Source organism: Aythya ferina, assembly GCF_964211825.1.
Source record: "Aythya ferina genome assembly, chromosome: 1".
NCBI lineage: Eukaryota > Metazoa > Chordata > Aves > Anseriformes > Anatidae > Aythya > Aythya ferina.
The window spans coordinates 125,323,597-125,339,543 of NC_140296.1; the positions used below are offsets into that span (position 1 = coordinate 125,323,597).

The 15,947-nt window shown below is 44.6% G+C and overlaps 1 protein-coding gene across 2 annotated transcripts in view; it reads right to left on the minus strand.

Moving 5' to 3' along the window:
* Positions 1-15,947, minus strand: part of LOC311425981 (antigen WC1.1-like) — a 29,016-nt gene that overhangs the window by 11,292 nt on the left and 1,777 nt on the right. For both annotated transcript variants that reach the window (XM_084502063.1, XM_084502062.1), the window contains exons 2-7: positions 14,556-14,870; positions 11,805-12,113; positions 10,373-10,687; positions 9,313-9,624; positions 8,559-8,876; positions 7,308-7,622 (exon numbers count right to left, since the gene is read on the minus strand). In XM_084502063.1, coding sequence (XP_084358189.1) covers positions 7,308-7,622; positions 8,559-8,876; positions 9,313-9,624; positions 10,373-10,687; positions 11,805-12,113; positions 14,556-14,870 — 1,884 coding nt within the window. The remainder of the gene's footprint in view (positions 1-7,307; positions 7,623-8,558; positions 8,877-9,312; positions 9,625-10,372; positions 10,688-11,804; positions 12,114-14,555; positions 14,871-15,947) is intronic.

Consider the following 15,947-nt stretch of genomic DNA (forward strand, 5'->3'; position numbering starts at 1 on the left):
TTTTTAAGCCATTTCCATACAACATTACTCACTGCCCAGGATTCTGTATTTACATATACTCTAGCCCATTGATGCTCCTGAGTATATTCTAAGGCTATTTTTAAGGCCTTTCAAAGTTCTTCAAGCCTCCTCCCAGATGGCAGCTTCTCCTGTAGAAGTGTTCCAAGTATTTCCGTCTCCTGTTTCCTGCTATGCTGTTACAGAATCCATCAGTAAACAAACTTTGTTCTTTATTTTCAGTACTTATTTCATCATACACTAGAGCTTCAACAGCCAAAGGTGTTTGGCCTTCCTCACATTATTGATTTGATGGCCATTGACTTAATAAATTCAGCTAACCCTGATCTGGAGCTTGAAACAATATGTAAAGATTGGCTAAGGGCTAGGACACATTTTTGCCGTGTTATGGTGGTTGTTCTTCCCTCAGTTGTTTTGAATCCTTGAACATAAAATTCAGGATAGCTTATGGAGGGCATAATGATAGTGGCTGCTCTGCACTCCAACACTTCTGTGATGCTCACACACCCTCTACATATGCAGCTAGGAACTCTTGTTCCACTAGAGAGAATTTATTTTCTGCTCTTTTGTGGTTCAGATTCCAGGGTTCCAAGTGTCTCTCTCATCTCTTCAGAGGCTGGTTGCCACAAACTCTGTATGATATGCCTCTTTCCTGCAATTGTATTTAATTTTTCTATTTTTACATTACTACCTATGAAAATTAGTCCTAATTTGATGGCATGGGCTATCTCCTGTTGATTAGCTCCAAAGCTCACTGGTGTTCTTCTTCTTACTTTTAATATTTATTTATTTATTTTTTTTCAGATCACTTAATATGCATGTTTGGTCAATTGGCAGTAATTGGCAGCAACAACAGATGTGCATATTCCAATAGAGTAATGCCCAAGAAGGCTTGTGTTTCTTGTTTATTGTATCTGTGGTGCTTATCCAAGCAATTTGGTCAGCTGGGATGTATCTTTATTCATAGTGCATGTCTAAAACCTGCATTTTTTGAAAGTCCCTTTTTGCTTTGGAGACCCTAATGGTAAATCTAGCACCAAGAAAAGTAATGATTACCTATTGCCCTTTACTTAGTACTTCTAAAGTAGTTTATCCCATTGTCAGCAGAGAAAAAGTTCTTTGGAGATCTCTTGCTTTAAAGTCTGATGGATGATGCCATGGCATATAGTAAGGAATATTTGGACCCTTCAGACAGGTGGTTCCAGCTGTACTGCACACCATTCCAGGTGAAGGCAAACTAAGGTCTTTCTTTGATGACTGGGATTTTTTTTTTTTTTTATTTTTTTTAAAGCATTTGCAATACCAGTTATAGCATATCAGGTATATTTTAGGGTTTCTAGGTCATACAAGAGCTGCAATATGTCTGGAACTGTAACAGTTAATGATGGTGTGATCTCTTTCAAAGCTCTAAAGTCTACTGTAAACCAACATTTTCTAACAGGCCTCCATACAGGTCAAGCAGGACTGTTGTAATTTTACTGTTGTTTAAGACCATCACTTTTTCTTTTTTTTTTTTTTTTTTTTTTTTTTTGCCCAGGGAAATAATTAATTTTGGGATTTCATCAGTGGTTCCTTGGTCAGTTTGATGATCCTTTCAGCAAATTACTTGGGTTGCCAAGACACTGACACCTGAGTCTACCTACACAAATTCAGCAATACTGGGGTGAATAGAGAGTCCTGGGGAGTTTGGTAGCTAGTTCTTCCCTCTGCAAGCTACACTGCCTATTTCAAAATACCCTAGGCCTTCCTGCCCCATCCATCTAACTACAGTGGTCAAGAAAGACAATGCCAAATATGGCAGAGGCAGTAGGACCAGCTACTACAAGTAAGGTGTGCCAAATCCATTTATTCAAACTTAAGACTTCCTTCCTCTGGATATGGCCATGTCTCTCCTCCAGTCCCCTCCATGAATGACTGCTTGTTTAGCACCGCTACATCTTGACTCCAGAATGGTGTATATCACAGAATCACAGAATTGTCTAGGTTGGAAGAGACCTCAAGATCATCGAGTCCAACCTCTGACCTAACACTAACAAGTCCTCCACTAAACCATATTGCTAAGTTCAACATCTAAACATCTTTTAAAGACCTCCAGGGATGGTGACTCCACCGCTATCCTGGGCAGCCCATTCCAATGCCTCACAACCCTCTCAGTAAAGAAGTCCTTCCTAATATCCAACCTAAAACACCTGTGGCGCAACTTTAGCCCATTTCCCCTCATCCTATCACTGGGCACATGGAAGAAAAGACCAACCCCCACCTTGCTACAGCCTCATTTAATGTACTTATAAAAAGCAATAAGGTCGCCCCTGAGTCTCCTTTTCTCCAGGCTGAACAAACCAGGCTCCCTCAGCTGCTCCTCGTAGAACTTGTTCTCCAGACCCCTAACCAGCTTCGTCGCCCTTCTCTGGACTCTTTTGAGCACCTTGATGTCCTTCTTGTAGCGAGGGGCCCAAAACTGAACACAGTACTCGAGGTGTGGCCTCACCAGAGCCGAGTACAGGGGGACAATCGCTTCCCTAGACCTGCTGGTCACACTGCTTCTTATACAAGCCAGGATGCTGTTGGCCTTCTTGGCCACCTGAGCACACTGCTGGCTCATATTCAGCCAACTATCAATCAATACTCCCAGGTCCTTCTCTGCCTGGCAGCTCTCCAACCATTCCTCTCCCAGCCTGTAGCTCTGCTTGGGGTTATTGCGCCCCAGGTGCAGGACCCGGCACTTGGCCTTGTTGAACTTCATACAGTTGCCCTCAGCCCATCGGTTCAGCCTATCCAGATTCTCCTGCAGAGCCTTCCTACCTCAAGCAGATCAACACACGCACCTAACTTGGTATCATCTGCGAATTTACTGAGGGTACACTTGATCCTCTCATCCAGATCACTGATAAAGATATTAAAGAGGACTGGCCCCAGTACTGAGCCCTGGGGAACACCACTAGTGACTGGCCTCCAACTGGATTTGACTCCATTCACCACAACTCTTTGGGCCCGGCTATCCAGCCAGTTTATAACCCAATGAAGCGTACGTCAGTCCAAGCCACGAGCAGACAGTTTCTTGAGGAGAATTCTGTGGGAAACAGTGTCAGAAGTCTTACTGAAGTCAAGGTAGACCACATCCACAGCCTTTTCCTCATCCACCAAGTGCGTCACTTTGCCATAGAAGGAGATCAGGTTCGTCAAGCAGGACCTGCCTTTCATAAACCCATGCTGGCTGGGCCTGATCGCCTGCTTGCCCTGCAACTGCCACATGATGACTCTCAAGAGGATCTGCTCCATGAGCTTCCCTGGTACTGAGGTCAAACTAACAGGCCTATAGTTTTCCGGGTCTGCCCTCCAGTCCTTCTTGTAGATAGGCGTCATGTTTGCTAGCCACCAGTTGACTGGGATCTCCCCCGATAGCCAGGACTGTTGATAAATGATGGTAAGTGGCTTGGCCAGCTCCTCCGCCAGTTCTCTCAGTATCCTCGGGTGGATCCCATCTGGCCCCATTGACTTGCGTACATCCAAGTGCCGTAGCAGGTCGCCAACCATTTCCTCATGGATAGTGAGGGCCACATTCTACTCCCCATCCCCTTCCACCAGTTCAGGGTGCTGGGTATCCAGAGAGCAACCAACTGGTTTTGCCGAAAAAGACTGAGGCAAAGAAGGCATTAAGCACCTCTGCCTTTTCCTCATCTTTTGTAACTAAGTTCCCCCCCACATCCAGTAAAGGCTGGAGATTCTACTTAGTCCTCCATTTTGCACTGATGTATTTGTAAAAAAATTTTTGTTGTCTTTGACGGCAGTAGCCAGATTGAGCTCTAGATGAGCTTTGGCCTTTCTAATTTTTTCCCTGCACTGCCTCGCAACATCCTTATAGTCCTCCTCAGTGGCCCACCCTCTTTTCCAAAGATTGTAAACCCTCTCTTTCCTCCTAAGCTCAAGCCACAATTCTCTGTTCAGCCAGGCTGGTCTTCTTCCCCACCAGCTCGTCTTTGGGCACGTGGGGACAGACTGCTCCTGCGCCATTAAGATTTCCTTCTTGAAGAGCACCCAGCCTTCCTGGACTCCTCTGCCCTTCAGAACTGCCTCCCAAGGGACTCTACCAACCAGTGTCCTGAACAGTTCAAAGTCAGCCCTCCAGAAGTCCAATACTGGTCCCCTTCCTGGCTTCTCCAAAAATGGAGAACTCTACCATTTCATGGTCACTCTGCCCAGGACACTTTCCAACCACTACATCTCCCACCAGTCCTTCTCTGTTTGTGAACAGAAGGTCTAGCGGGGCATCTCCCTGGGTAGGCTCACTAACCATCTGTGTCAGGAAGCTATCTTCCATGCTCTCCAGAAACCTCCTAGTCTGCTTTCTCTGGGCTGTGTTATGCTTCCAGGATATATCTGGGAAGTTGAAGTCCCCCACGAGAACAAGCGCTGACAATTTCGCAACTTTTGTCAGCTGCCTGTAGAATTCCTCATCTGTCTCCTCTTCCTGGTTTGGCGGTCTATAACAGGCCCTTGCCAGGATGCTTGCCTTGTTGGCCTTCCCGCTGATCCTAACCCATAGGGACTCAACCTTATCATTCCCATCCTCAAGTTCCATGACATCAAAACTCTCTCTGATATAGAGAGCCACACCACCACCCCTTCTGTGCTTCCTGTCCCTTCTGAAGAGCCTATAGCCAGACATTGCAGCACTCCAGTCATGAGAGTGGTCCCACCACGTTTCTGTGATGGCAACCAAGTTGTAGCCTGCCTGCTGCATGATGGCTTCCAGCTCCTCCTGTTTGTTACCCATGCTGCGTGCATTAGTGTAGATGCACTTCAGTTGGGCCATTGCCTTCTCTCCCAGCCTTGCCATTGTTCCCTCCTGGCACAGCTCTAACAAGCCTTGTTTCATCCCCGTCCCCCTTCTTACCTAGTTTAAAGCCCTCTCAATGAGCCCTTCCAGCTCCTGGCCTAGGATCCGTTTTCCCCTTAGAGATAGGGACCCGTCTACCGCCATCAGGCTGCGTGCTGAGTAAAGCGCCCCATGGTCAAAAAAAACCCCAAAATTTCTGTGTTGGCACCAGCCTCTGAGCCATGTGTTTATCAGGTGGGCTTTCCATGTCCTCTCTGTACCCCTCCCTGCCACCGCAGGGATGGATGAAAACACCACCTGTACTCCTGCTCCATCCACTAACTGTCCCAGTCCCCTAAAGTCCTGTTTCATGGTCTTCAGGTTTCTCTCTTCAATGTCATCACTGCCAGCCTGGACTATTAAAAGAGGATAATAGTCAGAGGGGCAAACCAGGTTGGGAAAATTTCTGGCAATATCCCTTACCCTGGCCCCAGGGAGGCAGCAGACTTCCCTATGGGTAGGGTCAGGCAGACAAATAGGGCCCTCTGTTCCCCTGAGAAGGGAGTCACCCACAACAATCACCCTTCTTTCTGTCCTGGTGGAGGCAGTCCTGAGGCGTGGAGTCAACTTCCTCACCCTAGGCATCCTCCTGGGTAGACTTTCTACCTTTTTCTCAGCTACTGGTCTCTCAAGCTCCAAGGCCTCAAACCTGTTGCGTAAGGGCACCTGGGAAGGTGGGGCTGGTAGGGGGGGGCATCACCTGCGATGTTGAGCAGAGACCTGTCTCCATTCCTCCTCAACTCCTAGGTCCCCTGCCTCTGCCCGACAGCAACGGGGCAGGGGGTCCACCCCCATCTGGGGTGTCTCACCCTGGTACCTGTCCTTCAGGCTGCGCAGGGAGTTACTCCATAAGTCTATCTCCCACTCACACTCCCTGGTATCCCTCAACCTCTTGACCTCCTCGAGTTCTGCCATGAGGCGAACCAGGTCGTCCACCTGCTCGCACCTCACGCACACAGTCTCTCTGCCCCCTGCAGGTGGTAGCAACAGGCTCAGGCACTCCCTGTACCCCGAGACCTGAACTGCCACAGTTTTGAGCTGGCAGTCAGTCTGGGTAGACTTCCTAGAGAGCGCACTGTGCCTGGTGTACACCATTGCAGCTGAGCTACCGGTAGATCGCCGTTAGAAGAGGTGTTCGTATGGGTCCTGGCGGCTTCCTCGAGTGGGCTCGATGCTGGAAAAATTAGCCCTGCCTGTCCGATCCCCCACTCCCCCGGAGCCAATCGCCTCAGCAAATGGCTGAGGGGGTCACTTTTTGAACAACAGGGCATCCCAGCAGATAATATCAGCAGGGCATTACTGTGCCTTGCCTTTGGACTCTTCAAGCCATAACATCAGTGATCACAATCCTTTCAGTGTCCCTTTCCTCTTCCCTGTAAGCACATTCAAACAGCCCAAGAAACTGCAGTTGATTATCCCCTTCTTCACAGTCCCTTCTACATAATAAACAAAAGCGTGTTGTTTGTAGGACCATCAGAATTAGGCACTGCTCAACATAACTCTCCATAAACTGAGCCTAAAGTCATACTCCACTGTACAGGACAGTGTTGACAAATAGCTTAGGCCCTGAACACTCCAAATCCCTGCTCTCTTAAGCTTTCAGCTGTATCACATCAGATCTGGTTTTCCAGCAATGCTATATCCACTGCAGAGGCCTCTCCCTGGAGCAGTGTCAGTAAGTTTCCTCACATTTCTTTAATTTCACTCAAGAGTAAAGACCCACTGAGTGGTCACACTCTGGGGAGCAGCACTCCCTTTTCTGTAGATTTCCTTAGTTACTCTAACAAGAGCTACCTGAAAGAACAACTTGAGTTACTACAAGTTAGTCCAGTCCCAGGGCATGCCATTTTGTTGCTGGAGTGTCTCCTGCACTTACCATCTGCTATCACAGGCAAAACAGTTCCTACTTGGGAAATCTTACTTAATAGTATTTGTTGCCACTTACCACAATCTTAATGATTGTTTTGGGTTTTGAGGGGAAAAAAAAAAATCAATTAAACAGATACTTGGGCAGAGGCACCATGTACTCCTCTGACTGGTTGATGTTTTGGTGCACAGTGGGTTGTTTCTATCAGTTTCAGATCCAACTGTAACTGACTGTAAATGGCACATGACGTTTGATGACCTCCTTCCAAGAAGGCAGACACACATCCTATTGCTTGGGAACCCTCTCAAATTATCACAATTCCCCACCATACACTTTGGTGTGTGTGTCTGTTAATGAAAAATAAGGACTTCAGTACACCCTTTGTATTTTGATGGGATACAAGATGTGCTGTCCAGCCATGCTTGCAGTCAAGACAGAATAATAGGCTGTCCAAGAAAGACTGCCAAGTCTCGGCTTCCCTCTTCATATCCCTTCTCTTCCAACCCACATTTAAAAAAAAAAAAAAAAAAGAGTCTCTGAACACACCTGAGCACAGGACTCCAGCATCCTCCTTGTGTTGGCAGTTGTGCTGACCCCATGCCCTGGAGGGACATGCCCAGAGACCAGATTCAGCCCCAGTGCAGTTCACATCATCCAGCCAGATCTGTCCTGAGCCTTCACCATAATGAGCAGAGACAAATGCCTTGATGGCATATCCACATCCCAGCTGTTTGCAAACAACATTTGCATCTGATAGATCCCAGTTATCATCACAGATTGTGCCCCATATGCCATCATGATAGAGCTCCACTCTCCCAGCACAGCGTTGTGTCCCATTCACCAGCCTGATCTTCTTGCTCTCTGCAGGAAGAAAAACCTGATATAAACATGCAGTATAATAATAATGCACAAGTCAGTGTAATGGCGGTATATTTAAAGCACCTTTAAGGCATCATGTTCTTGTTACATTCCAGTACTTTTATTATGATTTCTTGGGCAGAACTCCTATGAAGCTAAAACCACGTGATAGAAAAGGACTAATCCTGCAAGAGGCAAATGTTTAAATAATTCCCATGGGATGCTGCAAAAGTGTAGGAGTATACCAAAGGGGTTGGAGTGTATCTCTCCAGATGTTTGTAGAGATCACCTTATCTTGTATGAGAAGCTGTTTTCTGCTTCTACACTCCTGAAGAAAGCTCATGGGCTGAGATAAGGACAGGGAGATCACTCACCAGTTACCATCATGGGCACAAGAGGTTTAACTTGGGGAAGATCAATTTAATTTATTGCCAACTAATAACAGATTAGAGCAGAGAGAAATAAAAGCAAACTAAAAATAAGAGAAACTGTTTTCTAACTAAACTCCTTTGTTTCAGGGATACTTTCTGCAACAGATAAGTTACTAAATAAGAAATGTACCAACAGTTCTATTTTAAATGCATGCTTAGAAAGGCTGCATGTGTCTATACATATAAAGAAAAGTCACAAAGCCAAACTTATTTAATTCCTGAGTGTCAGTCAGAATGCATGGTAGCCATGGACAAATTAGTATTCTTATGACTTCTGTATTATATTATTTCCTTTCAATTCTGTGCTCTAAGTTACTTAAGAAATTTGGGTGAAGAAAGCATTAGGTAAATTACACTTGGTTCCTTGACCATGTTTTGTCCCTTAGAGTATACACACAGGTGGGTCACCAGATCCATGCCTGTTTAAGATCTGGTGAGACCACAGCAAAAAGCTGGTCAGAGGTAACCCTGGAAAGCATTCTGATTCTTTTGTATTGCAGTAACTCACCTGAACAAATCACGCCGACATCTTCAGCAACTCCTGTTGGCAGTGCCTGAGAATGGGAGGTCTTGCAGAGCACCAGTTGAGTCTCATTTCCATCACACTGGACACTTCTTAAGCCCACAAGACCGATGCCTCTCTCAGACCTTGGAAGGTAATAGGCTTTCTTGGCTATTCCACACTGGAGTTGTCTGCACACCACAGTAGCATCCTTAATGTTCCAGTCATCATCCAGGACTCTACCCCACATACCATGGAGGGAGATCTCAACTCGCCCATCACAGCGGCTCTCACCATCTGAGAGTCTGAGTGAATCAGGAAGGCCTGGGCTCAAGAGATTTGGAAAATGTATTGAATAATATATACTGCTCTTACCACAGTAGACATAACATGTGAGAGAGATGGAAGTCAAATTTCTATGTCAGTAAAAAGTATTTCTCACCACTGGTTAAGGATGAAGCCTGTGTTAAGGCTTTACTTGCCTCCATGCACACAAGATTTTGCTACAGCAAGACTTGCCCAGCTCAAAGGCTAGATCCTATGAGGAATCAGGAACATCTAAATAATGTGAATCCCTCCAGAACAGAATTCTACTAAATGAAGTTCTTATGCTGAAACTGTGGGTGAGAGGGTGGTGGTTTGGTGGTGAGGGAAGGGAAAGGACATTAAACATGGTCTGAGATACTTGACTTAGCAGAGTGAGATCAAGACTGCTTTGGTCCAAAGTTACAGAACCTGTAAAAAGCCATTCCTGACTTACCTGAGCAAACAACAGTGGCTGTTTCTCTGGCTGAACAGGTTGGATTGCCCAAAGCCACTCGAGCACAGTCCCACAGGCAGGACTCCGACCCTTCACAGTGAAAAACATCTCTCCATACAAACCCATTCCCATCCACAAAAAGGTCTCCTGTCTCGATTGACTTTGCATAGCCACAGTTCAGCTGACGACAGAGAACGCTAGCATCTTGCAAATTCCATTGGGAGCGGCAGATTCTTCCCCATGTATCCCCATGACGGATCTCCACTCTGCCAGAACATGTGGTGCCATTCACTAATCTGCTCCTTGGACACCCTGAATACAAGAGAAAATCTGAATGTGACTGTGAATTGGGACTGAGTTTTTCTTAGCACTGAGGGGTAGCAAAAATATCTCCAATAGGCCACTAGAACTTTTGTACTTACAACTAGAATTCAGTCTCCCCTATGTTGCCAAGAAAAATGACTAGAAATCAGGATCTGGTCCCCTTTGCAATTTTTAGATTCGGGGCACTAGATTTCAAATCTCTAAGTGAACCTTGATTGCACTGACCATCCTCATTTCTGTCCCCCAGCTATACACCCTCAGGCCATTGTTCCAAGGGCTCATTGTTCCAAGTGCTTGCTTTAACTATGTGACTGGTGTAACTGTCTCCAGCCCTGTCTCCTGCTGCTCCTGACTCTACTCTCCAGTTAGACCTTAAAGCTGATTGATTACTTTGCCTTGTCTGGCACAGACCTTGTTTTCAGTACTTCTCTCTGTCCTCTATGTTCAGAAGCTTTGGACTGTGCCCTGGTGGAATGTGCCTGTGCTATCCACACCCTCTGCACCCAGCTGAACCACTCCTGTGGAGCACCCCTTCTCTTGCTGTTGCCTGGCACTAGGAGCATTTCACAGAGACCAGGCTCATGGTGCAAGTGAAGTGCAGCCTCAGCTTCTGGAAATGCCTGTGGCAGCAGGCAAAAGATGGAACTTGACTCTGCAGACTCTCTAGATTTTGGGTCCATATCTATCTCAAAGAAGGAGTTTTTCATTTATCCTCTTAACCTTTACTAGTGCTCACCTGAACACACCACACGAGCCTCATTTCCAGCAGGGCATTCATTCTGACTTAGCACATTCACATGACATTCTCTCAAGTGTGAGCCTTCCTTATTGCAGCTGAATGTGCCATTCCAGATAGACCCATTTCCTTTTCCAAAGGACTGTCCAGCTGGTATTGATAGGGCAATTCCACAGTCCAGATGCTGGCAGAGGGCATTGGCAGCTGGTAAATTCCACAGGTAGTCACAGAATGTTCCCCACAAGCCTCCATGAAGAAGCTCTACTCTCCCTGAACATGTGGTACTGCCATTTGCCAGCCTGTATCCACCATAGCCTGCAGGAAGAATAAAGGACCTTAGCATTTACATTTTTCTTTTCATGCTATTGCACTGAAAATTGTGAGAGATATCTACCAGAATGGAACTAGTACTTTCTGTGTCCAAGGTGACTGGGGAGAATGTTAGACCAGGATTTGCATAAGCCAGCTCTGAAACAAGTCTTTATCATCAATGTTATAGCCTGTACTACACGACTAAAAGACATGCAAATTCTTGTAGTTCAGTCTCTCTTCTTCTGATGTGTCCTCCCCCACAATGCTGCTGCTACTTTGTCAAATCTTTTCTTGCAGAGGGAGTCCCAGCATTATCTTGCTTTTGGCACATGTAAGAAACAGAGTACGAGCTACCAGTAGCACTTTCTTAGTAGGGGGTCCTCTCATGTTGCACAGTAAGCAGCAGCCGCTCTATGAAAATCTCAGCTTTCACCTGTGCCACAGCATAAGCACAAGCAACAGGCCATGCCCATCAGCACATTCACAATAATTTAAGTGTGATATGGGTAGGACTGGGGTGTCCTACTGCCAGCCCTACATTGTACCTCTATCTTCTCACACTGTTATTACTTACTGTTGCCTCCCCCTTGCATCATACACCTTCTAATGAGAAATGGATTTCCTCTCAGAGCTATAAATCTTGTAGGACAGAGACAGGAGCCAAGGTATGGAGATGTTCCTCCTCCAATTTTATAATTAACTGAAGTGCCAGGGTTTAGCACACACATTGAACAGAAAATTATTTTTTCCATGTTCCCGGCTGTCTGCTCTGGCCACCTCTCCTTTTATGCATATAAGAAAGACAAAGAAGGAAATCTTATAGAATGCACAAGCCATTCAGAAAAAGGCCTCTAGTAGTATAAGAGAAATTATAGTCCTTTTGTGACCCTCCATCCCTGGTGACAAAGTGAAATGGTTAGAAAAGGATATGTTAAAGGCAGACTCTTAGTAGGGTGAAAGAGAGACTGTGGGGATGCTCTCCTTTACTTCTGGGCCTTCCCTAAACAGCTCAGGCATGATAGAGAAGGAATCCTTAGGACCCCAGAGATATGCAGAGACTCTAAAAGTGGGTTGACAAGAAGACATATAGGATACATGTAAACTGCGTACAAAGTCTCACCTGAACATAGAACATAGGCATCATGAGAGCATGTCTTGATACGGTCCGACGTTCTGGGACAGTGTGCAAGGTGATTCTCATTCCCCACACAGTGGAACTCTTCTTGCCAGATCAACTCATGACTGTTTCCAAAGTGAAATCCTCTCATGATATCCACAGCGTGGCCACACTTTAGCTCATTACATATAACAGAGGCAGCACTGAAATCAATATGTGAATAACAGACTGTAGACCAGGTTTCTGCTTGCTTTACTTTCAGGTGTCCTGAGCAGGCAGTGTCCCCTCCATCCAGACGCAGCCTAGAGAAACCTGGGGGGGGAGGTGGGGGGGGAGAAACGGGAATAGAAAACAAACAAACAAAAACCCAAAGAAATACATCAGAGAAAACAAACAAACAAACAAACAAAGCAAAGAAATACATCCAGCATTAATTGTTCATTACACTGACCTACTTTAATCACTCTTATACATTCATAGGCAAGGCACATGGTATTCACATCTCAGAAGACCAGTGACACTTTTAAATAGCCATTGTGGCAATTCCTGTATGCTACTGACAAGAGAAAAAGTGTGTCTCAAGATCATCTTTTCCAACCTAGATGATTCTATAAATCTATACTTATGGGGATCTTTAGCCTCCATGGCACCTGACTGAAAGGCAACATGGTGGAATGGAAGCAGTCCAAGAGATTTCTGGAGGGTGTCAAGGGTGACTTCTTGATTAGGCACTGCATGGGCCAACAAAGAACCACATAGCTATTCAGTAACAGGGAAGAAATAGTTGGGGTTATAGTGATCTTTGACAGCCTTGGCTATAGGTGAAACTGAAATGTGGATTTCCAGATCCTGAAGGCAGTGAGGAAGAAGAGAAGCACAGTGCAAACAGAGCATATTTCAGCCTATACAGGAAACTGGCTAGTGAAATCCCAAGATAAACAACTCAGAAGGGCAGAAGAGCTCATGAAATCTACAAAGTCTTTAAGGACATCATTTTCCAAGTGTGAGGACAGTCTACTATGGTATGAGGAAAAAAAGTAGATGGCCTAATAGACTGACTTGGCTAAGCTGGGAGCTTAAAACAATACTCAAATGAAAAAAAAAAAAAAAAAAAAAAAAAAAAAAAGAAGGAACTGTGTAAACTGTGTAGGAGGTAGAAGCAGGCAAGACACAAAGCATGAATTCAGAAACACTGACTGGTCATGTAGCTATGACATTCAGAGAGCCAAAGCTCAAACTGAGTTGATACCACAAGAGACATCAAGGAGAAAGAAAAGAGATTCTCTTTCTGCCTTTGTAATAAAAGGCTGAAAAAGGAAAATACAGGCCTGCTACTGGATGGGGTGAGTGATTTATTGATGGAGAACATAGAAAAAAAAAGAGGTACTCTGTGCTTTCACAAGCAAGATTTCTCAGTCTATTCTGATTAGAGGCTCAGATCAATGAGGAGATGGACTACCATCAGATAACTTGAGATAATTTGACCTTCCAGATCCATGGGATGCAATGGGGTGCATTCAAGCTAGTCAGTGTTCTTGCAAGGATGCTCTCTAACATCTTGGAATGGTTGTGTGAATTATGTCTATAACAAGAGTAAAAAAGGTAAATGTTGCACTTATCTTCAGAAAGGTTGAAAAGACAATCTGGAGAACTACAGTCAGTCTCAGTTTGGTACCTTAGAAAAACATGGAGAGAGCCATCCTGGAACATATATCTGGGCACAAGAAGATGAAGCTGAAAGAGGAGAACCAGGGGATTCACCAAGATAAACCATGGATAAAACATGCCTGTATAACCTGATTATTTTGTCTGATAAAAATGATTTTGGATGACAGTGAGAGCAGTGCATGATATTTACCTGAAAATTAGAACAAGGCCTTTGACACTATCTTGAACAATATTCTTGTGTCCAAAATAGGATGTGACAGTCTTGATGGGTGGACAAATAGATTGGCAAAAAGCTGATTGGATGGTCAGGCTCAGACTGTGTGGGTTGCACTCTACCTGGAGGCTGGCAACAAGTGGAGTACAACAGAGGGTTTTTTGGGGACCTGTTCCATTCAGTATCTTTATCAACAACCTGGAGGTGAAGAAGTACACTATTACTAAGTTGAGATAACCCCAAGAGCAAAGCTGCCATTCAGAGGAACCTAGACAGATAGAGAAATGGGCTGACAAGAACCTTATAAAAATAAGAAAGGCCAAATGTGAAGTCCTGAAGTCAGTAAGGAAGAACCCTTTACAATGGTTCTTTATCCAAGGAGCAAAACCAAACATATCTTGCAGGGAAAGGCAGCCAGGAGACATTGAGTTTCTTTGCCATTGCAGAATTCCCTGACTTAGTTTACAGGAAGATCTGAAGGAGGAGAAGGAGGTTGGATGTATGGCATAACAGCATTTTATTGCTTCTCCATCTCCCTGTTTGTTAGCTTCCTTTTCCAGCCAAAGGCAAATCTAGTCCTGCTCTCAAATTGCCTGGAGGGGTGTTAAAAAGAAATAGTGTTTCTATTTCTATTCTATGTAATTTTCTGTCTATTTCTATTCTGTATCATTGTTGTGCCCAGGCAAAGCAGGCATACACTTGTGGTCAGCACAAGTCTTAATGATAGTGACTTGCTTGGGTTGAGAGACCATGGAGAAAATGTTACTTCTGTTCTGTTCACAATACTTGACTATTCAGCTAGGACTAAGGTTGACATCAGTTCCTTTGCCTCGTGGAATTTTTCTGTTATAAAAGGTTGTATAACTTCTTACCTGAGCATATCACTCCAACATCAAAATAATGAGGGCAGGTAAAGGCATCCCATCCTGTATGTGGGCAGTCCCAGAGAGCAGATTCATCACCACGGCAGTCAACTCGATACAACCATGTTTTTCCAGATCCCTCTCCAAAAGGAGCTCGATTAAGGGCCTGAACAGCAGATCCACATCCTACTTGCTTACAAACAACCTCAGCATCTTTTATGTTCCAGTCACCATCACACACAGTTCCCCACTCCTCTTTATGTTTTATTTCCACTCTCCCAGAGCAGGGGCCAGTTCCATTTGTCAGTCTCAACTCATCATCCCCTTCATACACAGAGAAAGAACAAGGTTATAGAAAGGACAGAAACTTATCACTATTATCTCTTGCAGATGGTTAATGAGATTTTTATTACTTTTAAATTACACTTAAATCAGACTTATTAGGATCACATTTCTAAATAGTCCTATTTAATTTTGTTTGTTTGTTTGTTTTTAGTGAGTTTACAAGTCTGAGCCAGCCAAACTGCTAAAATTTAAGTTATTCCTAATGACAGGCAAGATTTCTCTCCTCCTGACCTGTCAGAAATGGGAAATGCTAAGCAATGCCCTGCTGTGTGACTCCCAAAGGCTTCAGTAGCAGCTTCTAATTTCTTTTTGTTGTTCTACCATGATGATATCCAATTGAAAATGCTCACTGGGCACTGTTTTCTTTATTCCCATGTTCAATATGTTGTGAAGAAGCAATTTCTATCATCCGTCTCAACTTCTTCCTCTCAGACAAACTATTATTTGCCAATAGGTTTCACAAAACTCTTTCGTCTTCCCCTCCTCCCCTGCCATAGCCATTGGGTCCCCTACTCAAGGGTATGTGACAAGAGAAGAAGATGTCTCATAATGTCCCATGAGTATATCATCAAGGGCTGATGATCTATCTTAGGAGATGAAGCGGGATAAGCAGAGATGGATAGGTAGGTCTTCATCTTGTTCCTCATACCCCACCATCTCTTGGGGTGGGACTGATTGCCCCCCAGTCTTCTCTGTTCTGCTGTATTCCCACTGTCTGCTGCTCTATGGACCTCTGCTTCCAGGCCCATCTCTTTCCACTAATATGGTAATTCCACTAATATGCCACTGTCCTTTTAAAAGTGGAACCACAAAATAACACTACCTCTGTGATGATATTGCTGGATTCCCCCAGTTTTCTGCTTATCATTTAGATTCAGAAACACAAAAAGTTTAAGGGAGATTATTCAAGTGACTGACAAATAGTAACATCGAAGAACTATTTTTATGCTGTCATCTTTTCTCAGATTTCCTGAGTAAAATCTCTCAAATACATAACACATGCACCTAAGAACTACAAAAAACCTTTGTACTTGTGACATATTGTCTCAGAGGTAG